Source organism: Haliaeetus leucocephalus, unplaced genomic scaffold, assembly GCF_000737465.1.
Source record: "Haliaeetus leucocephalus isolate CR32 unplaced genomic scaffold, Haliaeetus_leucocephalus-4.0 Scaffold273, whole genome shotgun sequence".
Classification (NCBI taxonomy): domain Eukaryota; kingdom Metazoa; phylum Chordata; class Aves; order Accipitriformes; family Accipitridae; genus Haliaeetus; species Haliaeetus leucocephalus.
The window spans coordinates 10,475,300-10,501,754 of NW_010972709.1; the positions used below are offsets into that span (position 1 = coordinate 10,475,300).

A 26,455-nucleotide genomic window follows, 5' to 3' on the forward strand; every position below is an offset into this window, starting at 1 on the left:
CTTTACAGACATGAGGTACATAGTCGTTGTGGCCCATGTGGATTCTGCAACATAGCTTCAGCCACAGATCACTGAAATACAGAGAACATCAGTTTCTTGGGTTATGTCAACCCATACAAGGAACCCATGGCAAAAAGTGTTTAAAATGAAATCGGTATCATTCTGAATGACAAATCCCCTGAAAGTTTATATTGATTTATAATCCACCAGTTCCAAAACTGATGTTAACAACTGACTTTATTTAATATATACTGTAACAATGTTCTTTTTATTAGTGAATGTTTTATAGTAAATGTAAAGAATGTTGTATTTTTCAGGCCCAAAATAGGAAGCACTTGTATTTGTGCATAGCATTATTCAGATGAATAATCCCACTGAAATCAATGAAGTTATTCATCTGAATTATATATGTTTAAGTGTTTGCAGAATTAAATTGAATTAGGATTTAGCATTTACGATTAGTTAATGAAATAGCCAGTGTCTAAGATAAAAAAATTGACTGAAGATAGGTAGTTCTTTAATAATCTTATTTTGTTAATTTGCTATAAGGATTAAATTATTAAAGCTCCCAGTACCATTAATAATTTAAAGATCTCTTTTGTTTTGAAGGGAATTTTAGTCTCACAACTAACTTACTTAACTCTGATGTACTGTTTAAAAAATAACATTTAATGAACTTAGTTTGTCTTTGCTGATTTGTGTGGGTAGTATAATGAACTTTATCAGTCAGAAAATACTGCCATTGACTAAGGCTGTTTTATCTTTTTTTAACTTTGCAAACTACACAGAAAGGAAATTTCTGCAAAATCTTATAAGAGTTTCTGGAGGCAGAGCCAAAACAGTAGAGCCACCCAGCTAGAATGTGTATGTCTGCTTACACCCTCCATATCTCAAAATCTATTAGACACTGCTATTGCTGGGACAGTTCCATGCATCTTGGTAAAGTTTTCCTGGAACTTCTAGCTAGTAGCAATGAAGAAAAAAACCCAACCCTGCGAAGTACAACTGGTACTATTCTTTCAGAAGGAAAATAGCGGGAAGGTGGTATGAGCTTGTCATCTGAACAAATTAGTGAATATTCAGTTGAAGAAATGTTGTAATTGAATTATAAATCCATTGATTTTGTCTGCCCCGTGTAGGGAAACAAGAACCAATGACAACTAGAATTGAAAATTGTAGCTGGAATAATCTGTGGATACATATTGCAATACCGTATTTGGGCACCAGATGTCACTATGCACAAATGAGCTAAGGAAAGAAAGAGGCACAACAAGGCTCAGAAGTGCCTAATCCAGTCTAGCCAGGCTGCGTTGTATTCACTACATACCCTGAATGAATAAATTGAAGGGAGAAGTGACACTGGATTGAATCTGCTTCAAATCCAGTAAGATAGTGTGGTATGAACAAGGAGCAATTGTCTTTCTGTTGTTCATCAACAATGCTGTTTTTATTTTTCAGTTACCATTCAAAACACAAAAGCAAACTGAGGCACAAGGGATCTAGTCTTCATCCTTTCAAGTAAGTGAAGGCCTGTTCCTTTGATAGAGGAAATGCAAAGACATTAACATTTGGCCCCGGCAGACCAGTTACAAACTAAGTAAAACTAGTACAATTTAATTTATCCTGTATTAAAAAGATTAAATACACAGACATCTGGGCAAGGAACTAACTAAGCTCATGTTGAAATGCTTCTAAATTCTAAGATAAGGTTCCTGGTTTGGGAAATGTCATGTCACAGACTTCAGGCAAGCCTGCAAGCGCCTTTGGCTTCAATTATTTTTTCCAGTGTCATTGAATTGCAGAGTCTGTCCCGAACCATGTGGAAGAGAAGCCATTTAATTAAAAAATACCGGTTCTTTCTTTCCCTCAAAGCAGCTTATTTTATTAGCTGCCTCATTTTTTTATGTGTTCAGGTATAACAGAGTCTGCATGACCCTAATGTTTCATGTGTGCAGGAAAGCCCTACAGGAGAAAGACAGGCTGTGGCTGCTTAGAGAGCAAAGACGAAAGAAGAAACTGCGCAAACTGCTTAAGAGAATAAAAAATAATGACACATGCAGCATGCCTGGTCTGACCTGCTTCACCCATGACAACCAACACTGGCAAACTGCTCCCCTGTGGACACGTAAGGATACTTTAAACTAAGTAATAGGTAGGCGAATACTGGCTAGGCTGGGCTAAGGATGCTGGGTTACTAGAAGTTATTGATATCATTAGCAATGTAGCCAAAGCCACACCGTCTTCCTCATACTAAATAATCTCCAGTTCAGTGTTGACACAAAAGGCAAGGGAGTTAAAAAAAAACAAAACAAAACCACAAAAAAACCTGCAAATAAAAACCTACAAATATTGTATACAGTACAGCTATGTGTAGTATCTCACTGTCTGGAACGTTTCCCAACCAGAGAAGACAGGGAAAGCAACTAGCCAAGATGTTGCTTAACTTAGCCATGTCATGTGGGTTAGGTATGCATAGAACAAGAAGCTGATGCTGGAAGGCATTCTCTGCTTTAGAGCTCAGAAGTGAAAGAGAGAATAACTGTCTATGAATAAAGTAATACCATAAACAGAAAGTAATAAACAGTGCTAAAGACAGCAGCACGTAGCTTTATGTTTTTATAACGCTTCAATTTGCAGTGGGCCCTTTCTGTGCCTGTACCAGTGCCAACAACAACACATACTGGTGTTTGAGGACAATCAACGAGACCCACAACTTCCTGTTTTGTGAATTTGCTACTGGATTTTTGGAGTATTTTGATCTCAATACTGATCCATATCAGGTACCTGATCATAGAACAGCTCTAGAAATACATCATTGTTCCTTATTGATGATAATTTGAAATAGTGCAGTATTCGTGCAGGATGTAGATAAGGCCTAAATCATTTAACATAATATGATTTGGCTTCTTTCCTGTTATAAATAAACCACATGTATTCCATATATGAAAAATACCAAACTACAGAGCAGTAGCTACTAACAAGAACCCCTGTTTATTGCAGCTAATGAATGCAGTGAATACGCTAGATAGAGACGTTCTCAATCAACTGCATGTCCAGCTCATGGAACTAAGAAGCTGCAAAGGGTATAAACAATGCAATCCAAGAACTAGGAACATGGATCTGGGTAAGTGCCTCTCCTATTTATTACACTCAAAAACTCCCCAAAAGAAATGGGGCTCTTACCGTTAGGAAACTTTTATCAGTCAAAAGGATTTTAGTATTTATTTACACTAGTAATGTCCTGCTGACACTGATGGCTGTATGCTCAAATTTTTGTCTTTGTTCAATTTGTGTTATATAGTGTTTCTTAAATGAAGAATGATACTTAAATAGTATAGTGACGAGTATTGCTGAGATGCAGGGGAAGGAGATGAGGACGGAACAAAAGTGGTGAAAGAGGGAAAGAATACTCTAATAGCCACTACCAAGCTTATAGAACAATTCAAGTTGGAAGGGACTTCTGGATCTAGTCCAGATTTCTGCTCAATGCAGGGTCAGCTCTGAGGTCAGACCAGGTTACTCAGGGCTTTATCCAGTTCCATCCTGAAAACCTCAAAGTATGGAGACGCACAACCTCTGTGGGCAACCAGTTTGGCAGTTGAGTTTCAGCATTCCAACTGAATGCCCGATTTTTAGCAACATTTCTTCAGAGAGACAGTGCAGTCCGTGCAACCTTGTGGTAAACTGGCTTAAAAACAACTTAAGCACTAGTCTCCTTTTTGAAGTTAAAGCTGATCAGCTTTCCCTGTGTTAGTGCAAGGTAGTTGTGAAATAACAGCACATCTGAGGGGTTGCATTATGCTACCAAAAGATGTGCTCTTGTAACTATGGATTTAAATTCCAAAAAGCAAAATGGGCCTTTACTCTGGTTCTAGGTTAGTTTCATCATTTCCTATACCCTAAGTATTCTCCAGGTCTACTCAGTGGATCTGGTTTTTATAGTGCTTGTGATTTTTTTTTTTTCTTTTTTATGGTTAATGATGATAGCAAACCAAAAGGTACAGTTACTTGTATTTCTTATTTTTAAATTGCATTTCTTATACCCCTTAGTACAATTAAGTTGACATAAGAAATGCTATTTTAAAAAATGTATAGCCTTCAGAGCTTGGGAGATGCCCACCCCAAAAATACTGTTACCTACCTGAGTCCACCAAAGCCCAAAATAGTATTTTGGGTCTTATTTAGTATATGCATCACACAGAGCTGTACATTTTGAAATCAACAGGTTTCGGCATTTAAATACACCACTGAAGGACATTTACAGAAAAGTTTCAAAGATATATATCCCAATTTACAATCTATTTTACCTAGAATAAGGGATTAAATACAAAAATAACAGCTCCAGTTAACATGTATGGTAATATTTATTGTGGCAATACATGTTAATCTGTCAATATTCTTAGGTCTTTTTTAAAATTGTGCCTTACCTGATACCTTATTCTGTTGCAGGCAATGGTTAGTAACATTGTTAATTTTTCTTCATCTAGGACTTAAAGATGGAAGCTACGAGCAGTACAGGTACATTTAAAAAAAACTTAAATTATTATTCTTAAGTACTACCTTCATGCTAAAGGAGTTAGTGTGGGATTGGGAAGCCACATGGACAGACACTGCCTGGAATGGCGTTCGCAAGATCTTTCCACCCCAGTTACTTTGAAACACTGGAGCTATTTCTGTTTCAATATTACAGCATTTTCTAATCTTTGTAGTCAAAATTCAGGCTAAACTCTTCTTCTTCCTCATCTTTCAGACTGTAGTGCTGGTGGTTTTCTTGGTGATGGTTAACTTTTTTCTCCTTTTGCTGCTTGAAAATTAGGCAGTTTCAGCGTCGAAAGTGGCCAGATGTGAAGAGACCATCATCTGCCAAGTCACTGTGAGTTGGGAGCAGTTTACAAAAAGCATTAGCTTTTACTTACCTTTCTTTCCTTCACTTCTCCTTTTGCATGCAGCACCTTTTTTAACATCATCATCTAGTCTCATGGAATGCTTGAGTGGGAAGTCCTCTAAATTATGCAAGAAATGTGACACTGCCATCATTACAGGGAACCACTGCTGTACAAAACCTCTTGGTAAATGTTTTCTGGGAATCTAAGCACATTAAGGTCAAGGCAATTTCAAACTCAAGCAAAGGTGGATGCTCAGTTGAAGAAACCAGTTAAGGTTAACTGCCACTAAAAATTAGAGACCATTACGTTGGTTTTGTCTAAATCTAAACTTGTAGCAGCTACCTAGTGGTCTCTCACACCATCCAGAAAGAACAAAACTGATTGTAATTTCTCAGAGTAGAGAGAGTATCATGTTATTTTCTTGCTACTTATCCAACCGCAGCCTCACGTGTTGTGAGCAAAAAAAGCACGTTAGAACACAAGAGTAGACTGCAAGAGAGATCTGTACATTTTGTTTTATTCTGACATACTAAAATCTAAAACTGCTTTTTGCTTACTTAACCGCCCTTTAAAACTTGAAGATGATATTCAGTTCTCAACTTGCCAGAGCCCGAAGGTGAGATACAAATTTAGAGACATGAAAAATAGTTACTTTTGCCATGCCATTTACTGTCTCTGAATCTCCCCTTAAAAAGGTTGGGACTTCAGCTCATTAAAAATCATAAGGCGGTCTCAAATTGTGCAGTGAAAAAAAATGTACAAGTACCTTAACAGGCACAGTCTAGTATTCTCAACTCACCCAAGAGGATTTGCAGTTGAATTGATCCCCGACTGGCTTTAGAACCAAAATGAAGCTAGAATTAATGAGATACAAGTTTTGGACAGGTTGAAGTTTCAAATGTAGTTGGATTGTTTCTGTGATATACCTGCTATATTTTTATAGGTAGTCCACAGTGTTTAAATTGTTTTTTCCTGCATGGAACCATTAAAAATATCTAATTACTTCCTACTAGAATGTTATACACTAAATCATGTTTGTTCTATTTTAAAGAGGACAACTGTGGGAAGGATGGGAGGGCTAATCTCCCCCAACCGCTGCACCTCCATGAGGATACAAACTGGCCAGAACTTGAATTCATGTACAGACTAAATGAAAATGTTGTATGACTTCAGAAAGGATTATGTTAGCCTGGAGGACTGGATAAACTTTGAGGCTGAAATAGCTAGAATGTTTGCACTGGTGAGTGAATTAAATAGATGCAGTGAAATTACGGGAAACGCTGTCAGAAATACAGGTCTCTCAAATCCACTGTTGTACCTGCTTTTTGCTTTGGATTATACCTCACCTGCTTCACAAGGCATTTTACTTCAAGAAGACACCACTAATGCTGATCCAGGAATTGACAGAAGAGGAAATACAGCCGCATCCCAAAGAGGATTGCCATCCCCGGGGGCAAAGTGTACACAAAGACAGCGGAAGTAAACTTACTTAAAGCATTTTTCAGTTCAACTATATCTTCAGTTGTCATGAGAAAAACTTCAAAGCCAAGTGTAACTCTAAAGCAAGATTTAGAAAACATGGACGCTTTTGCTTCTAACGGGGTAAAGGTAATGGTGGGAAAGAACTTCTAAGAGATTTAGGAACTGAAGCGAACAGCATTGAGTATTCTCAACACCATCATATTTCTGAAACTTCCTCTGAGGATACGTTTTAGTTCTATGTCTACTTGTCCATCCTATTGAGACCTCTAGGAAAATTAGAGAAAATCTTGACTAACAGGACGCCAGATTTTTGGAGGGGTTGTGTAAATATTGATCAATATACTGTTCAAAAATAAATTCCTTCAGGTTGTGAAGAATTTTGTTAATAAAAAGAGTGGAATGCCCACACACCATTTCTCAAAATGTTACTTAATGTTGCATAGTACATTTCAGAATCTATCCATTTTTACAAGTACTGAAAAATTTCAGTAAATGTACATCTTAAATTTTAATGAAATCAGATTTGTATGAAGTTTTTTTATGTGGTAATATTATATTGTATGTTCAAAACCAAAACAATTCCTTTGAGAAAGCAGCACTTGCTTAGTAGTGTAACTTTTACATTTATTTTAAAAAAAGGCAAGAAGTTCAATACTTTTAGCCAATAAAGAATAATCTAGTTATAGTTTAGTCTACGCAAAAGTAGATGTTCCGAACGACAGTTACTGTTTAAAGGCTTTTAAAGGGAAAAAAACGTCATTTTACTAAGAAAGCACAGTGTACAGAGTCTATTTGAGTATTTTCATAAAGACGTTATTAAATACATTGTAGTACAGGCACTAGCAGTGATATTTGTACTCATAATTTTTTCATGTTAATCTGCTACCTGTTTTAAAGGCACATGCAGGAAGGAGCTCATGTGACAGACTGACTCAACCAACTGTGGCCTTCACTCTTAACAAGAGGTACTTCTTTTCAAAACACAAACCTAACTTGCACTTCTAGAAACACAGTGTAAAAATACGTCATGGAAATTATTTTGATACCCTTCCTGGTTTTGCACATTAGGAAATTCAAGTGGAATTACTTCACAAGTGATACAGATCTCTGGTACCACACCCCCATACTCAAAAAATATACCTGAATTTAAGAACCAAGGAAAAAAAAAAAAACACTCAAAAAGTGGCAGTGGGGTTGTTCATTGTATGTGCTATGTAGTAAAACAAGGCTTGAGCTTGTATTTTTATCACACGTGAGTCAAATACACTTCCCAAAATTTTCTTGTGAGTTTTTTTAATTATGGAAGTAATATATGATTGTCTGTCTTAATCTAGTCATAGATTTTGTTTATAACCTGTTACAGATTTCATGGACTATCAGAAACATCTGCTAGATGATGAGATCCTGGATCAATACAAATAAGTAAAAAATACTGAATTTAAACTCACCAATAGAAACACATTTTTTGCTGCTTTCCAGAGAAAAGTGTTAGCTGTCTGCCATTCCCAGTGAGTATGCAGAAAGAATACTAGGTTAGATTAAAAAAAATTTGCACTTACCCTTTTTTTGTGTTCAGCCTATTATAGTCTTTGACAAGATGAGAGTGTGACTGTCAAAATCCTGCATGGCCAGTGCTACTGCTCCTGTTACATACCAGTCGGAAGCTTGAAAAGATACCATGTCCCTTTATACAAAATATTGAGCTGTGGGACTTGTATGTGACACAAGAAGCAGCTGTTATTTTATGAAAGGTAGGTCGTTGCCAAGTTATGGGGAAAGCTACCACCTCTTCTCCTTTCAGCTCTGCTAAAGACTGCTATTTTAAGTTTAAAAAGATCTAAATGCCACTTGATGTTAATGCAACTTTAGTTGATAAATGGGTCTCATAGGTGGAAGGTCTAAGTTGTTACTCCCTTAGCTTGTATGGCCAACTAAGGAAAAAATTTAAATCAGTTGCTAGACATAGCTTTCCTCAATAATAGCACTGGATTTTTCTCTGACCTTTCCAGGATACAGTTGTCAGCCTTAAGGTATTAGACAGCTAATACACTGTGTCACCAAGTTCTGATTTTAAATAGAAACCTTTATTTACATTATTATTAACATCCAAACACAAAAATCAGAAGAGCAGTAATACCTTACAACCAACTCTTTTATAAATCAGTCCCCATGATTTTTCTGTTTTGCAAAATAAAGATACAGATATTTCAAGCAATACTTACAATGTAAACTAAACTTAAATGCAGTTCTCAATACTGTTTGCCTTCTCCTGAGAATTTTTTAAAATATTGCTCTCAGAATTACATGGTTTCATACTTGCTGTATCATTCTGTCATCTGGTAGTCTGCACATAAATTCTAAAATAAAATGTGTGCTAATTGGTACAACATTCAAATAGTTTTTGTCTTATGACTGAAAAATGGTCCTGTTTTTCTAATTTTAAAAGCAGTATTTTAGGCCAAGATTGGAAAAAAATACTACATGTGAATTTTATAAAAACATGGTTTCTGTGATCAAAAGAGCAAGAGACATGTAGCAAAACGACGCTCATTATGCAGCAGTGATCAGAGGTGGTTATACTAGCTAATTTTTCTCTTACTGTTGAAAAATGTTACACAGTGTTTTTACAAACATTCAGAAAAATCTGCTGCTATAGAATCAAAACAGAATTGGTGGAGATATTAAATGTCAACAAATTTCAAGATCAGTTTTATTTACTGCAGTAGGTCAGATTTTCAGACTGGATGTAGTATTTATGATCAGTGCTGCCAAGAAAGATGTCATCAATGCATTTTAAAAATGCCCCCCCTCCCCCCCTTAATCAAGTGTAAACTAAAAATCTTTGGATTCAGCAAAAAAGTAGGTACTGGAAAGCTCCAACATTCTAAACACGGATGAGAAAATGATGATCCTTTATAACATCAGTCAGGTACCAGTTATACATAGATGTATAAATAGAATCACTCATTTAAAAAAATTAAAAGGGCACAATGTATAAAGTAGTATATAGTCTAAGAGCTCACCTAATGAAAGCAATCAGGGTTTGTAGTTTCCATCAATATAATGAACAACTACAAAATATAAAGATTGTTCTACTCTGATTTGATATAAAAAGCAAGGGATTGTTGCCTTTCAACTTCAGTAGGCACCACTTACTCAACAAATAGATATGTTCTAAGAAATAAAAGAGAAGATAAAAGTTCCTTAGGCTTTTAAAAGTTTTGCATTAAAAAACACACATGAATTGGACTGAAGGTTTCAAATAAATACTACCACTATATACTCAGTATTAACTGCAGAGACAGGATTGCATAAAGTAGATTGATTGAATCTACATTCCCTTTGGAACACAACTGGCTGTATGCTAAGGATGAACTTTTGGAGAATATTTCTAGTTATTTCTATTAAAATGGAAGATCACTGAATATTCTGAACAAAAAAAACAGCTCTTGCTTACAGTACCAAGAAGAAGCAATCAAGAACACAGATTTTTTTTTTTTTTTTTTTTTTTTTATCCACTTGGAGAAGTCAGTTTTCCATTACACAGTGAACAACAGAACAAAAGCACCACACATCTTAAGCATTCCTGGGTCATCCCTTATGGAAGTTTAGAGGTTTGACTCATTGTAACTGCCTGAAACTGGAAAAACTGCAAAGGGCTTTTCATTTCAAGGAACCAGGAGGGGGGGTGTGGGGAACCAACAACTCTATCAGCAAATAATATGAATGAATTTGTAACCAGACTTAAATACTGATATGAGAGAAACCTGCTTAGAAAATACATTCATTTCTATTAGAACAATCCAATGAGGTGCAGACATTTGGTTAAAGTGTGGCTTAATATCCTTAAAGGTTTCTGGATGTCATGTAACAACAAATATTTTGCAACAGACAAACTTTTTTGAAGAACATTTAGAATTCATTAAAACTGACCAAAAAAGACACAATCCAGATTCATCAACTGAAAAGGCATCATATTATAGAAAGACATGACCATCATGACAAGTCATAACATCTTACAATGCAGAGCCTTTTTGTCAAATTGCCTTATGTAAAAAGAAATGTAACAAAGTGCTCACAGGTGGAGAAAGCATTTAACAACTGGTCTTTTATAAAAAGCTATATGTTAAAGATGTAAAAATAAAGGATGTGTTGAAGACCAAAGAAGAGAAAGATGTGGGCCAAAGTCACCCAGCTTCAAAGTCATTAAAGTTAATTAAAAAAAAAAAAAAAAATTCTATTTGGACCTCAACTACACTGAGTTTACAGAAATCAATTTTGTTAAATATTTAGCTTCACAAACTCTGCAAAAATGAGTTAGTGACCTACAAAAGTCATATATATAATACATTATCTTAAAGATCATATTTACAAAATTTATTCACAAAAAGACTGCAAAATTCTGATTCAGACTGCAGTGCCTTGCCTTGAGTTTTCTGAAGTTATTTTCAAAAAGGTGAAAGATTATTGCTCTAATTTCCATACACAGAAAACATTACATTATGCAGTCTTTTCAAATAATTCTTAAGAGATTGTGTTTGAGAAGGAACATGAGTACACCCTACCTTCATATTAAGTCTTTATCAAAGATATTGCATTAATCCATTATACAGTCTTTTATAAAGTGCACTCAGCTGCACATCAATATGTAAATATTAGTCACAATTGTGTTTAAATAATTTAAATTTATTATCCTCTCTTTTTACCCCTTGGCTTCAATGGACAGGATTTTGGACTAGTATGTGCCAATTCATTTTGCACTGCTACTTTGCTTGGGAAATCCTGACTCTGGGGGTAAGAGATTAAAAGCAGCATTTATATTCAGGAATTAATATAAAAGAGTCAAGGCTAGGAACTACATTCTCTGTCAGATATTGTTACTAGAGAAATCAGAAAATTCTTACCACCATGACTTCTCCAGGCACTTTTGTCTGCCTGTAGTTCAAGGGCTTTGGATAGCTACAGTAAAAAGATAAGGTATACCAGGAGTCTACCCATCATATCTACTAAAATGCCATTGCCAAATTCACATTTCTAGAGGCAGAGCGCCAAAAATATTTATGGCCTTTTCTGTACACCACAATATACAGTAATACAGAGACTGCTTCTGCTAAAATGTATTTTTGTTTGTTGTGGGGTTTTGTTTGTTTGTTCTTTTTTTTCCTCTGAATGAAGTAACGTAGGACAGTATGGTGATTAACAGGAAAAATCAGTTCTTTCCATAAGGCCAGTACTAGTTGCCATGAAGAATGCGTAGCTTTCCTTTATAATACTAGTGCACCATTAATACAGCACATTCTTGTCTGAAGATGTGGTTGAAGGCATCAGCAGTATTTCTGTTAAAGAAAAGCAGAAACAATCATCAGAGAAAATAAAAAATACCGTTGCTGAAAAAAGTGGTCAACATACTGCATTTTGAAGAGGTAAGTACTGACAGTCAGTTTCTCAATTTCTAAGCAGAAGAATAGCATTTTAGTGCTCTGCTTTGAAGATAAATTTGTAGAAAAGAAATGCTGTCCCAGAATTTCCTAAACACGTTATTTGGGTATCTTCACTGTATGATGTGTGGGTTTGGAAAATCGGACATTTGACCTTCATTTTCCTGTCTTTATAAAAGGTACTTGTTATATGAAGGTCCTTCGGTACCTTACTTTATGCCCCAGAAGTCCTCAGATTATTTTGACTGCTTCCTTAGGTACCTTAAACAAAATTTCGTTAGGTACTTTCTACTTGAATAAATTTAGCTTATCTCAATATTACATTGCCCATCCCTTGGTGTTTTATGGAAAGATTACAGCAAAAATACATTTAGTATTTCAGCCTTCTGTGCAGTGCCTGTTATTAGCTCACTCTTCCCTTAAATAAGGGGCCTAATTTTCCATAGTTTCTTGCTACGCATACACAAACTATTCTAAAGTACTGTAATGGTAAGTATCAGCAGCAGCTTCTGCCAGAAGGATACTGTGCTACCAGGATTCTTGGTCCGACTCATGAGAGCTACTATATATAATCTTTCACGACTGCTGAAAATGTTTTTCACAATCTCCATGTTTTGCTCTCTGGGGTTTCTCAAGGCTCGGAAGTATTTAAGCATCCTTTGTGCAGTTTAAGCCTTGATCCTACCTACGATACTTCAAAGTCAACAGCTAATCACAGCATACGGCTTGGGTTCATCATGGATTTAAGTATCATCAAAACTAACGTATCTCTTGGGACATGCAAATGGTACGTCCACAGATGTAAATACAAACAAAACAGGATAACTGAGAACAGGATTGTGCCAGAAGAATGGCTTGAAGCAAATTGCACTCAATGGGAAAAGTGTCAACAGATCTTTTCATCAATCTTTATGTACAACTTACCTGGTCTGGACCCATAGGCATCCCTGACATAGGCATTGTATTAATATTCATCTGTCCAATATGGCCACTGCTGCCATTCATGTGCATCATACTGTATGCTGCTGGATTACCTTGATGGCTGAACTGCTGCTGTGGGAAAGAACTGAAGCACAAAAGGACAAATAAAATTACCTTCCAAGGAGTTTACACATTCATATATTGCCTTCTCTGCACCAGCTGTCAACACATTAAAGAGAAGAACTACATAGTCACCAGAAGCATAAAACTATTTTTACATTTATTTGTTTCTACCTAATATCTGTTAAATGTAGAAACAGAAATTTCCCTCCCAAAAGGAATTTTGAATTTATAGATACACACAGAACTATGCGTATGCATTTCCTGTTGTCCTTTTTGGAGGCTTCTGTTAGGGCTGTACATTTTAATACTATTCTGAATTTTTGTATTTCCCCCCAGGTTATTTTTTTCAATATTCAAAGACTGAATGTTGCTTCCAGTTACAAAGATTGCAGAGGTCCAATATGAATGAACGGAGCTAAGCGTAAGATACATTTAATCAGTCTATTTCCTAAACCAGAGCAGGATCAAGGACAATACAGACACTAGAGATATAATTATTTTTCCCTCTTCTAAATCCGCCTGCTACAAGCTATTTAACATAGCTTCTGCTTTTAACAAAATGAAAGACAATTTTTGAGCTACAGATTATAACTGAGAAGTTCACCTGCTCCTGGCCATGCTTCCCGACGGCCAGCCCTTCATCTCAGGGGACTGGTACATTGTTGCTGTCTGAGGATGCTGCATCATAGGATTCTGCGAGGGTCCAATTCTTGATGACATCATTGGGTTGGGAGGGCTTGACACTCTGCTAAATGCAGGATCAGCTTGTTGGCTTATTCCTTAAAAGACAAAGGACAGACAATATACTTCACTTATCATCACCTAGCACTTTTAGTTTATCTTCTTGCAATGATGGGAAGGGAAAAAGTCATCCTTTTTTCTAGCAGTATTTTTCAGAATGATTGGTATTTAGGTAGTTTGGTTTAATAATAAATGAAGAAAGGGAAAAGAACACCAGACAGACCAAAAAAAAAAAGTTAGTACTAGTACCATAATTAGGTGGATAGGGAAATTGCTGTGGAGGAACTTGAGCCATTGGAGGGCCTGTCAAAGCACTATCCATGCTTCCTGAGGCAGTCACATTTGGTGGTGGACTGAAGGCCTGAGGTTGCTGTTGCTGCTGCATCATCATTGCCATCCTCTGTTGTCTAAAATGATGACTTATTAGCTCCCTGTTACGCTGAGCCACCATTTGAGCATTAAGAAAACCTTGCTGCTATCCCCCAAGGAAAAGAAAAATCATATTAGAAAACATTTTTCCAAATGAAATCATATCAATCAAACCACCTACACTCTTTAAGACCCAGCATATCCATTACCAGAACAGAAAATTAAGAAAACCCACAGCCAGTACAAAAATCGTCAAAATATCAGACAAAGGTTTTCATTAAGTTGTCATTAGTGCTAAACAAATGATAAAGTAGATTATCTATCATATCCTACATGGGAAAGACTATTGGCACACTGTATTGATAGCATGACCTAATGAACAGATCCCTCTGAAATCTTACTTATAAGAGAGGTAAAAAACCCACATATTTTAATTGTACAGGGGAAGAAACAAGACAAAAAGGAATGCTGTGGAACCATGAAAGAAGGTCCAAATTCTGAACAAATGTGTAAAAGATGTGTCTATTTAGAAATTACTGTTTCAGATGGCTAGTGTAATAATTACTTACCTGTGATCCCACCTGTGGCTGCATAACTGGTCTCATCACTGAGGTGTTACCACTGACTGGATTTTCCATTTTCATTTCAAGCGCTTGACGGGTCTGATTCATAAACTTGGAAAAAGACATTTTAGCACTATTAGCTTGAAAATACCAGTATCTGAACAAAGTAATGGCAACTCCTCCAAAAAACATTCCTTACAAACCTCCTGAATCCATAAAGTGCAATGGGTTTCATGTACCTGAAAGTACCAAACTATTTGGTTAAGCAGCTTGAACAAACACAAAAAGAAAAACCCTCCAAACAATGTAATGCTAACTGGCCTTTTTTTTTTTTTTTTTTTAAACCTTCCCTCGAAATTAGCGCTTCTTAAGAATAAATATATAGCAGACTACATGTTTGTTCCAAATCATGTTTGGGCAGAAGAGTATAACCATTAGCTTTGCTTAAAATGATAAAATTCTGTCTCCTTCCTTCTTCATCACAAAACCCCAAAGGCATACAGAACAACCAAGAGAGAACACAGTATTTCCTAAGGATTAAACTTCGCCATTCCATGTCACACAGCACTATCTCAGTTTTGTGAGTTTTATTTGTACATTGTATTTGATATCAGGACTGCATTTTCACATGGGGAATTCAAAGCTGAAATCATGCAGCAATTCGTTAAGCAGTGCTTTCAACCCAGTGTCAAGATCTACATGGCTGTTATTTACTCTCTCACATTTCATCCTAAGAAAATACCTCAAATGACATCAAATCAATAAATGGAAAGCAAACCCGTATTTCAGTAAGCCCAAATGGTTAGTTAGAAAACACAATCAAAAAGAAGTAACATTTGATTTTCAGGAGAAATGCAGCTGCCCATTTAATGGTATCAGTGAGATTCAGAAAAAATACTAGATCTTAACAGGGATAAAGAGATCGTCCAGAGCTACATAGTAGAAGAGTACTGTTTTAAGTAGCAATAATGTTGTGTGCTGCAGGAACCAATCCAATCTGTAGCTAAGGAGGCTGATGAAAGAGAAACACTTGTCCTAATAAAGGTTGTTTCACTCCTACAGCCATTAAGTTCTCAGTGTGAAAAGCACTGCCAAAACAAAAGACCCGTCCTTTCAAACATCTGCTGTATGTCCATTTTCATATTCGTGAAGCAACACAATTCAGTGTGCACCTTATTCCATTCCAAAATAAGAAGAAAGTGTAAACACAGGAGCAAAAGATTACCTGCTGCCCCTGAAGCCTCTGCTGGAGCTGCATGCGGAGCTGCTTTGGTGTATTGGTTCGAGGTCTCATCACATTTGCTCTAGGATGCATACTTTGAAGTGGAAAATTGCTCTGTTGGCTCATCTGATTCATCACTGAATTAAAGGATGGCTGTTGTCCCTGAATGTTACTAAAACCTCCTGGCATTGCTGCCCCTTGCCCTTGATAGGGCTGACCATATAACGAAGGCTTCTGGTCAATCATAACGGAAGATTCCTGACCTTGAAATGAGTCTTGTTTGGGTTCCAAAGCTTGTCCCTTCAACAGATACAAAAGTGTTTTCACTAGCAGTATATTCTTTAAGTAGGCATTCCTAAAGAAACAATAAAGCTAACACAGCATACAACAACCAATAGTTTCTTGGGTAGAACATAGCATGGACAGATTACTATTAGTTTGGTCTCCAGACAAATGAAACAGCAAAAGTTACTATTAATAATTTTTTTTAAAAATCACTTCTGCTGCACACTGCTTACACAGGCAGACCAGTATCTTTATTCAAGCCCTTCCACGCTTTTGAACTGCTATTTGTACAAATGATAGTGTGATTTTGTGGTTTTTAGCAAGTTCCACATTATTCATAGATTTTCCTATTCACGAGCATGCAAACTCAGCCCAGAACTGGAGGAGACGGAAATGTCCTACTCACTAACACGTCACTGCCAGCCAAATATTTCACAAGCCAGGCTCAGCTGACAATAGTTATACTAAAGAAACCCACCACAATTCTCTGCTTATAGAATTATAATGATTTACACCCAACACTCCCTCCTCCCCATATACCAAGGCATATTACAATACACTTAGATAAGAAGATGCCATTTTATATTTTTGCAATGCACAAGAACTTTAATCAATACTGAGCTTCTCCAATGAAAATCACTGCTCGCTGTAGATGCTTCCAAAGGCAGATGTAGGAAAATGAAGACAAGGAATTGAGGAGACACAGTGAGTGAGGAGGCCCTCTTCACTTTCTTTTCAAGTAACAAAATAATACAGGTTTTTGGAAAATAAATGGCCAAAATCTCTGTTTACTTACTTGGTTTACAAGATCAGGAATTCCTAATGCTCTGTCAATTTCTTCCAGACCTGTGACATCTGTATTACTCAGCAGTGTGTGCAGCTGATCCAAAAGTGCCCTTTCATCATTCTGGCCTTCCATATTTGGTGCCGGACATAAGAGGTCATCCAAAGAGTTTCTAACTAATTGTCTATAAATATAAAAACATTACAACAACTATGGACTATGAAGGCATATACATAGTTTTTATATAATATATTGACCTGGAGATGATTAGGTACAATAATCACCTAGAAGACTGAAGTAGTTAAGTTCTTAAGTCCCAAATTTAGGTCCTAAAATGTCCAGTCAACTGCCGTTTATCCTTAAACACACATAAATTCTGTTTTCTCCTGGTTTCTGCATGTGCCACAGAGACATGATTTCAGATTTTCCCACCTCTTTTCTCTATGCCTCCCAGCTCAAGGATTGATTTTGTTTGCAATGGCTTTTGTGGAGCTGGGTTAAAAGACAGCCAGTGTCATACCGTGAGAAAACAGCAGCAGAAATGGAAATAGATTTTGACTCCAATCTGTTATCCCCACTGTATATGCTACATTAATTTTTTTCCAGGTCTTAAATTCTTCTGACAAACAGTGAACAGTTGTATTTAAACTTATCTTAAAACCTTCCCCAATTCTACCTGTTTTGTGAACCCCGCGATGCTTGCTCCATGGGTAGCATGTTGTCAGGCCACGATCCTGGTTGATTAGATGGTCCTGGCTGTCCATACGGATTCCCCCCCATGCCAATGTTTATCTCATTTGGCCCTGCGAGGTAAAACATTTGTGTGTTTTTTTTAAAAACAAAAGATGTCATCTTGCTCTCCCAGTGTTCACATAAAGCATTGTGGATGATCACACAAATTGTCAAGCAGCTTCACGAGCTTTCCATTAGCATGTTTTAAAGTGTACACGTACATAAACTCACACTCAAGATAATTTCAGAAATATAACAGACCACAGATTTAAATGAGAGTGATCTAAAGCCGCTACCCTCTTAGAGCAGAATTGCTATTTCTAATCCTTAAGCCCCTAAAATAGGAACTTGACAGATACAGCAACTTTACATCCAAAACAAGGGAGTTTTCTGGCCAATGAAATCTGGGTACTAGCAATACACATTGTCATAGTGATATCAACAACATTTGGCATTTTAAATTCCAAAACAGGTGAAAATCAAAAGATACAGAAGGTACATACTAGCGTTTTGCTCTTTGGGAGTATGGCCTTCCTTCTACCTATTCAGAGACATACAGCACTACATAGGAGAGTTTGTGTCATCCCATTATTTCCCACTATTTGTAGGAATCACCTAGCAATAATGATTTCTAGGAAGCTAAGCTGAGGAATTCTCAGTCAGGACTGCACAAATTTCTTCCTGATTTAGCCTTATATCCACATGCCACATTGAAACAGTAAGTCTGTCAAAGAGAACTGGTAACAGCCCCGGTAGCCTTCCATGATAAAAAAGGAATGCCACTGTCTCTTTCGGCCCTTTCTGGGCATGCCAGCATTGGCACATTAGACAGGACAATTTCAGCTCTAGGCTAAACCTTTGTTAGAGATATAGAACAGAAAAAACCCACAGGCTTTAACACTTTCTTCATATTTTAGATATGCAGGTTATTTTCTCCCATGCAAACATGAATACTTAAAAGAGAACCTGTATTTGCAACGTGGTTTTATATGAAATTTGGATACTCCATGTGAGAAGAATTTTGAAATACTTAACAAAAAGCTTCAAAAAACCCTTATTACCAAGAAGTTAACAGCAAAAAAAACCCATCTATGTCAAGTACCATGAATTAAATTAATCAGAATACTAATATCTTCAAATATAATCACAGATGGCATTTAGTTCCTGGAATTTAGCAGAGAAGTACTGCACTAAAGAAATACACAGAAATTATCCCCCAAAACTCTGGAGACTCAGTATGAATTATCTGTGTATGAAACACACAGATATCACCAGAAGAAAACAAAAAGAGCACCAAAAATTCATCAAATGTCCCAGTCAGGGAACAATAACAGTCTTTACCTCAAAAAGCTTTTGGATGAAAAGCTAGTATTCTACCAAAACTGAAAAGATCCTGATGATGAATGCTCACAAAGAAACTAGTGAGATTGTGCTAAGTAGGACAATAAAAAGTAAAGAACTTACTCATGTGCATCATTTGCTGTTGTAGCATTGGTCTTGTACCAGGTATGCTATTAGAGCGAACAGGCAGCCCAGACATAGAGCCACCCACGGTGGGTCTGGGAAGGGACGCACTAAACTCAGGTCCTGCTCTCAACATTGAAGCAGAACTTGGAGGTTCCAATCTATTCACCTTCGAGTTTGGCAAACCCCAGTCTCCTGACTGATGCTGATTCATCGCAACATTTCTGTTGGGAGCACTTGCTATGATGAAGAGCAGAAAATACAATAATTTTTCATTTAGAATACATCACATATTTTGGTTTTAGAATTATTCTTATGGGGTTTGGTTTGGTTTTACCAACAAGGACACCTGCCAAAGACAGAGCAATTCACTGAACTCCTCCAAAAGCATCTAAAGCTTACTATGCCAAGCTCTAAATCATCAAACAACTATATTAATCTAAATATATTTTAAAATATTAACAACTGACTGCCATCATGACCTCTTCTTGCTTCTGTATATCAAAAACATATGTTAAATTCAAAACTTGAAACAGTAAAAAATAACTCAATTACTAAACAAAAGTAAAGCACTGGTAATAATACACAGACAGTAAACAGTTATGTTCTAGTAATTTTAGCTAGGGATAATAATTTAAAAGTATTTATATGCTGATGGTAAAACTAATATTCATTAATGTTAAGGTTTCATCTAAACAAAATTCATACTATAAGCTTGCAACCTTTTTTACATAAAATCTTTTTCTTTTACAGTGAGATCTATTTGTACACAATCAACAAACCCAGATTTGCTCCAAAATTTTCCTGGTTTTCAAGCATTCTTGGACTTCCACCCATTAAGTTTTGCTTTTGTAACATGGAGAACGCATTGACATTCCTCACTGGAGCACTTGAGCCCACAGGGCTGTCTAAAGACATGGCTCTGTTGAAAGGTGGGCGGGTAGTCTGCACAGACTGGGGACTCCTCATACCTGTTAAAGAATTAAAAGATGCATACAACTGTACGTTTTACATAGAAAGTACCATTAATGACTTAAATAAGTAAGTCTGATCTATTTATGGGCACATACACTTGGCCTTAAACAAGCCAAGAACAGTTATTTTGCTTATGTTCTCACTACACAAATCCCATTTTGAGTACATAGTTAGGACCTTTTACAGGAAAAGCCAAATGCAGTTCCCTTTGGCCCTAGACATAAAAAGGTTCATTTTAATTTAAGTTCTGTAATGAACTATGTTTCTAACATTTTGAAACACACTAGTATTACAGACTCCTTGATATATGCGAGTAGACTGCCCAGCCTTTGGATAACTCTGACATGGAGACAGAAACAAGTCAAATGGTTCTGTTTGGAACAGGTTGAATCCAGACACAGGGTGCTCCTGAGCACAGTGTACTGCATGCACTAATTAACCAGAAATCACTGTGCTCCACAGCCAATAGTGTCAGTGGCCTTACATGTTCTTGTACCTGTTTTTACATTTTTCATGATCCACGTGTCACCTCCTTAAGTTACCTCAGCAATCTATTGCCCTATATAATCAAGAGATGACCAGTGTTATAAAAGGAAGTGACAAGTGCAATGACGCTGGTCTATTAGCAAGGTTATCTTTCTCTCCTACTCAGCTTCCTACTAAGGAAGGGCATTCCTTTCAATGTTGAGGAGGAGTACTGATTAGAATTTGCAGGCCACGAGATGTTTTTGCATAGAATAAGTGAGAAATCAAAAGCTTGTCACCGATCCCATATTATTTCCCTAGTCATCTGTAAGGAACAAAAATTGTCCATTTTAATTTACAACTCACAAAACATTTTTCCTGATGTCTTGTCTCTGAGAAATCTGTGTTAGACAAATCCAGAAGAAACCATAAAATAAGGAACTGAAGTTAACGTTATTCATTGTGTATACAGTAGGTGAGTGCTGTCAAGACAGCTAATAGTGTACATAATAGTCTATGAAAGCATAATTAGCCATTTTGCATTACATTTGTCCTTGAAGATAATATAGGAGGTAAAGAAAGTATTCTCTAAGGATTTGAGGATGCATTATGTTTACATCAGGTAAGAATAAAAACCTAGTTTTAAAACCAAAGTGATATTAGATGAAACTCCTTACCCAATAGGGCGTTTCCTTGAAATAATGCTTGCTTTGTTCCAAGGTTATTTCCATTTGCAGACATAGCATTATTGTAAAACTCTGAACTACTCAGATCTCCTAGAATTGCATCCAAATTATCCAAGTCTCCACTCATCTGAAAAAGATGCAGTAAAATACCAAGGTTATTTACTGTCATATCGCTATCCTTCAGCTTTCATTTAGCTCCTCGCTAATCTTAAAAGATATAATTGGGAGACAAATGTTTTAGTTCACTGACAGTACCTTGGGCTATCTCTCAATTTCCGAAGAACTTCAGATATCGTTTAGCTACATTTTTTTAGAGTATTTTGCCTGGCTAATTTTGAGGATTAGGAGAAACTGGAAGTACACATAAATAAAACAAAAAGCACCTTTGAATATAAACATTTCAGTCATCACAAAGATAAACACACTAATGAGAGCAAACAACGTCAAGAATGTGTACCATTCAGTGATAAATAATGTGTCATACATGAAATGCCTAATTTGATCACTGGTAAGCACAACAACCCATGAAAAGCATCCACAGATTTTTCTGGTCAATTAGACCCCTAACCTTCTTTAAAAAGGTATCTTTAAATCCGATGCAGTTTTAACAGAAAAAGAATTGCATATATAGTGAATTCATATCTCTGATTATGTTAATTAGATCTCAGGAGCAAGTACTGAAACAACACATTGGGTACTATTACACAGTTTTAGTGACTTTTCTGTAAGTGGTACTCAAAAATATTACAAGGTGTTTCATTTATAGTCTGCCGTTAGCAAATATAAAAATTGTGCAGCAATTTTTTATTTACATAGTTATTACTGACTTGGGAAATCCAAGTTCTAAGACATCAACATGTTTTCAGTAAACTCTGCCATACTGACCAGTATTATTTACTTTGAAGCAGTTCCAAATGTGACTTAGGAACTAAATACAAAAGGAATATTATCTACTGCTGCTTTCAGGAGAGTTGTTTCATGGTGATATAGTTTGCTATATCGTGACATTTCTTGGAATTTCAACTCTAGAAACAGTGAAACAAATAAATATACATATATTTATTTGAATGCTGAATATATATGTATTTGGAACAACATTTTCCCTCATTGAAGGAAAAAAAGAGTGCGAAAACCAATGAATGAAATGAAACCAATCTATAGCTATTTTAAGTATTACACATTTTTGTGTATTGTTTATATTTTCAAAATGACATCATGGTTTACCTTTTGCTATTGTATTGCCAACTTATTACAGAGGCAGTTACAGCTCCACTTCCTAATAAGCCATAAAAATAAACATGTGCTATGTGAAATAGCAGATGTTAAAGATCTGATTTGAAGGAATAATTCGTAAATATATGCAACCTTAATCATACCATACCTTAAAGTTAACATTAGTCCAAGACTTCAGTACAGCACATTTGGTTATATACATATCCTGTAGTTCTCTTTGTTTGTGCTTTTTCAGTTACAATAATACTTGAGCATATAGTTTCACACCATTTGCACAGAGCTTCCTTAGAAATGTTTACACATGCATACTAAAAGGACTGTTCTATATTTAGCCATTCACTGTAATAAGAAATCATTGGTTTGTTCACTACCATCATTTTACATTATACTGTACCTCTTCTGCTGGTTCCGTTTTTATTTTCATCTCTTTTTCTTGACTAGAAGTAGGAATTGTAGAACTACTGCATTGTCCCATTTTACTATCCACACTTTCTACTTTAGGCTTCAGCTCTTTGGACAGCGGGTCCTTAACATCATCTTTATCTAACAGGTATCTTAGTAAAGCATTGTTTTCCTTCTTCTTTGGGCTCAGTTGTTCCTGTTTGACATTGCCTTCTCCACAGGGCGTTGTATTACTAGCATCATGATATGTGTCTTTACCAGTAGCTTCAGCTGTGATCTTGGCTACCTCTGCAGGAGAATTACCATTCTGCAACAATTTATGTAAAATCCTATGCTTCTCTTGCAGGAGTGACCCATGCATGTTTGAGGAAGAAGATACCCCTCCAGATGTTGATGAGGAAACTCCTGAAGGACTGGTAACATTGGTAGAAGATTCTTTACAATTTGAGTCTAAAGGTGAGTTTGATGCTGTAGAATGTCCCCTTTCATCCGAGGAGCACGTGAGTAGCTGAAGCAGTTTTTTATGCCCTTTGCTTTCAGATGGTGCTCTCTGACTTTCAGATGCCTCCAGATTTCCCTCTTTACTATCTTTTTCACTAAGGAGATCCCTGCTGTTTGACTGGCAGATGGAACTTTCCACTTGGTTTTGTTCACAATACAAACCAGAAGGGCTTTTGGAGTCCTGGGTACTTGTTTTACTTTGCTGAGCTATGCTCATGTTTGGGGAATTATCCAATTTTGGACCCGGTGAAGAAAGTGTTGATAAAAGGGAAGTTCCAACACCCTCACTAATGGCTTGAAGAGCACTAAGAGAACTGCTAGAGAAAGTGCTGTTGCTGGTGTTGCTGGCAGATCCCATTGGAGAGTGCATACCTGTATCACATGAGAGAGATCAAACTTATTAGACTACAGTACTTGTCTGTATCTACTTTTCCTTTGGATTATGTGTGACTGCCACATTCAGTTAATTATTTTAAAATAATTTTTTTTCCATGAAATTAGGTATACTACATTTAAGTAACACATACAAGGTCATATAGAACTGTTAAAAAGGATGAAAGATGGAATTCAGATAGAAGTGAGAAAAGATGGCTTAAAAAAAAAACCCAGCTTATAGCAAAAATAAAATACCTGTAACTGGAGAAAACTGGTGTGAACTCATTTTTGGACTCCCTCGATTCCTAGGAGATATCATTAGATTCTGTTGGTTGGAAGTTAAACCAGGACTGCCATGCGGTGGGCTACTTATATTTAACCCATAACTGTTGTTCTGGTAAGTAGAGGACTGCATTCCGGATCCAGAGTTCACTGGTCCCATATTACCAGGGCCTCCATATCGAGTGCTGCTGAGCTGACCCACTGCATTGGGATCTCCCATACCATAGTTCCTGTTCTGCATTGGCATGCCTTGACCAGGTGACATGTTCATAAGACCACCAACAGAATTTGTGTTTCCAGCCACAGGTGTTCTGATGTTTTGCCCAACTGAATTAGGATTTGGCCGATATCCATTTTGTTCTCTGTAAGTTCAACAACAGCCCCAGAAATCCCAAGAAAACAAATTAAAACCTTATTTGGAATTAAGTGCTACAAAAACAGAATAACATTATTAAATAATTTTCCAAATATTTTTTCAAAAAGAGCAGTGAGAATTCAAGCTTCCACAAAAGCAGAACTAAGCCATGCCACTCATCTATTCATTATAGAAGCGGTTGGTCCTTTAGGTGATTTGAGTTATAAGCACATACAGTATCACCCCTTCAAAAGGCTTTCATCAACAGTCATTAGTCAGATTTATCAGTTTAAACATCTTCCTTCTTCTACTCCCTTCCTGAGTCAATGCATGACACCATTCTACTGTGCACACTAATGATGCCCTGAACAATCTCAGCTACTCATTTTTCAGCATCTGCTGGCACTTTAATGCCAGAAGCAGACAGATTCCCTCCAGAGTGGCATTTCAATTATTCTTGCAATCAACAAGAACAGGTCACAGGAAGTGCTATTTAAGGTACATTTAACTTTGAGTCATCAATGATGCATCTGAGGGGGGTTTGTTGTCTTTTTAATTGGTCTGCAATTAAAAAGAGTAAGATACAGCATGTAACTGAGCATTTCTATTTTCAGTGTTTCATCATTATAAATGTTAACCCAAAAGAATAATGAATGCATAATACAAGCTCCATGCAGGTAGTGAGGATAAACCTCTCTTTTGACTGTGATTGTCATTCTGCCACACAGTTAAGTTGGAAGTGTCAGTGTTAGGTTGACACATTTATTTGTATGCTGCGCAACGCTGCTTTCCAAGTAACTACCCCTCTGTTTGAGTTTTAATCAGATAAAATATTTTGGTATACTATTTTTTTCAGCTATCTTCAAGGTCAGATATATTTTTAAAAGCTATGACACTTAAATGACAAACAGATACCACTGATTTCACCTTTGAAGAAAGTGGGTAGAGACAAATCCATGGCGGTCATTAGTTACAGGATTTCGAAATAGTTTACTCTTTGTTTGCGCTGTCACTATAGTACCATCCGCTAAAGAAAACCGATACAATGGTGTTTCAGCATGACCTTGTGTATAGGCTGTGAAGGAAATACACAAATATAGTTCATATTTTAAAACCCAAGAATTATTAATATGCACTCTACAGATTCTTAACACCCTTCATTTGCTGAAGACTTTAAAATAAATAAATAAATGACACAGCCAAGATAGATATTCAGAAAAAGGAAGTATTCCACATTTTCTCCTAAATTAGTAGAGGGAAGATAAAAGCAAACAAGATTATTCTGATGCTGCAGTATTTTGTGCTCACCATGCACAGCTGGCAAAGTTCTACATTTGTTAACAGACTTCCAAGGCTGGGTTAGTAGGTTTCCATGGCTTCTCCTTGGGGAGAACAACTAATCAACACTTAAATATTAATTGCACTAAAATATACAAGTAATTAATATGGAATAGAAATGAAACTTAGAAGCCTTCAGATGAAGTATTTTTAAGTTAAAAAGTTTTATTTCAATCAAAAAAATTGTGGAAACCATTGCTTTTAATCTGAGCTCCAAATTTCTTTTTAATTTAGGATTTATTGAATTAGTTAAGTTGAAGAACTTCCAATGGAATAGAAGCTCAATTTTCTGCCAGTATGAGTGCCTCTCTATTTAATATCCTCTCCACCTGAATTCCTTTGTGAATCCTTCAGAAAGGCTAGAGTTCAGAAAACTTAGAAAATGTCATCTTTCTCACTGAAGACAGTGAATGTACTTCACTTTATCTATCAAGGTTATCAAATTAGCATTACAAAATACATAACACAGGAACACTGAAACTATTTTGAAACCTTGTGTCTTGAATAAGAAAAAGGCATCAACACAACTGTTACCACTTTTCGTGAACTATCCTTTAACAAAAGAAAGGATTAATTAAAATTAAAAGAAAGTCAAACTAATGTTAAACAAAAATAACAAGCTAATGATAATTAAGGATTACATGTTATTACAGAAATATAGCTGTCATTGTCATTGCTATATCCATCTGTGGAAAAACAGCTTACTTCAGGTTCCTAGATCATGTATCTGATATCTTCCATGAAAATTATCAAAACAGACACATTAGAAAAACAAAATAACTTCCATCAGAATTCCTGTTTCTCAAGAAGTCATCCTCCTTCAGCTTGTAAAT

General features: G+C 36.3%; 2 protein-coding genes across 4 annotated transcripts in view; one reads left to right on the forward strand and one right to left on the reverse strand.

The window, feature by feature from the left end:
- Positions 1–6,158, forward strand: part of SULF2 (sulfatase 2) — a 63,239-nt gene extending 57,081 nt beyond the window's left edge. The window contains exons 14-20 of one of the 2 annotated variants that reach the window (XM_010569675.1): positions 1,459–1,518; positions 1,956–2,125; positions 2,638–2,780; positions 3,001–3,124; positions 4,488–4,518; positions 4,817–4,873; positions 5,938–6,158. In XM_010569675.1, coding sequence (XP_010567977.1) covers positions 1,459–1,518; positions 1,956–2,125; positions 2,638–2,780; positions 3,001–3,124; positions 4,488–4,518; positions 4,817–4,873; positions 5,938–5,968 — 616 coding nt within the window. In that variant the 3' untranslated portion in view covers positions 5,969–6,158. The remainder of the gene's footprint in view (positions 1–1,458; positions 1,519–1,955; positions 2,126–2,637; positions 2,781–3,000; positions 3,125–4,487; positions 4,519–4,816; positions 4,874–5,937) is intronic. The other variant, XM_010569676.1, reaches the window with a different exon arrangement.
- A 3,709-nt stretch (positions 6,159–9,867) lies between these two features.
- Positions 9,868–26,455, reverse strand: part of NCOA3 (nuclear receptor coactivator 3) — an 86,971-nt gene continuing 70,383 nt past the window's right edge. The window contains exons 13-26 of one of the 2 annotated variants that reach the window (XM_010569678.1): positions 25,212–25,359; positions 23,903–24,291; positions 22,764–23,644; positions 21,128–21,263; positions 19,793–19,981; positions 19,011–19,250; positions 17,491–17,617; positions 16,827–16,998; positions 15,749–16,045; positions 14,530–14,634; positions 13,841–14,063; positions 13,455–13,629; positions 12,731–12,872; positions 9,868–11,704 (exon numbers count right to left, since the gene is read on the reverse strand). In XM_010569678.1, the coding sequence (XP_010567980.1) occupies positions 11,693–11,704; positions 12,731–12,872; positions 13,455–13,629; positions 13,841–14,063; positions 14,530–14,634; positions 15,749–16,045; positions 16,827–16,998; positions 17,491–17,617; positions 19,011–19,250; positions 19,793–19,981; positions 21,128–21,263; positions 22,764–23,644; positions 23,903–24,291; positions 25,212–25,359 (3,236 nt within the window). In that variant the 3' untranslated portion in view covers positions 9,868–11,692. Of the gene's footprint in view, positions 11,705–12,730; positions 12,873–13,454; positions 13,630–13,840; positions 14,067–14,529; positions 14,635–15,748; positions 16,046–16,826; positions 16,999–17,490; positions 17,618–19,010; positions 19,251–19,792; positions 19,982–21,127; positions 21,264–22,763; positions 23,645–23,902; positions 24,292–25,211; positions 25,360–26,455 lie in introns of both variants that reach the window. The other variant, XM_010569677.1, reaches the window with a different exon arrangement.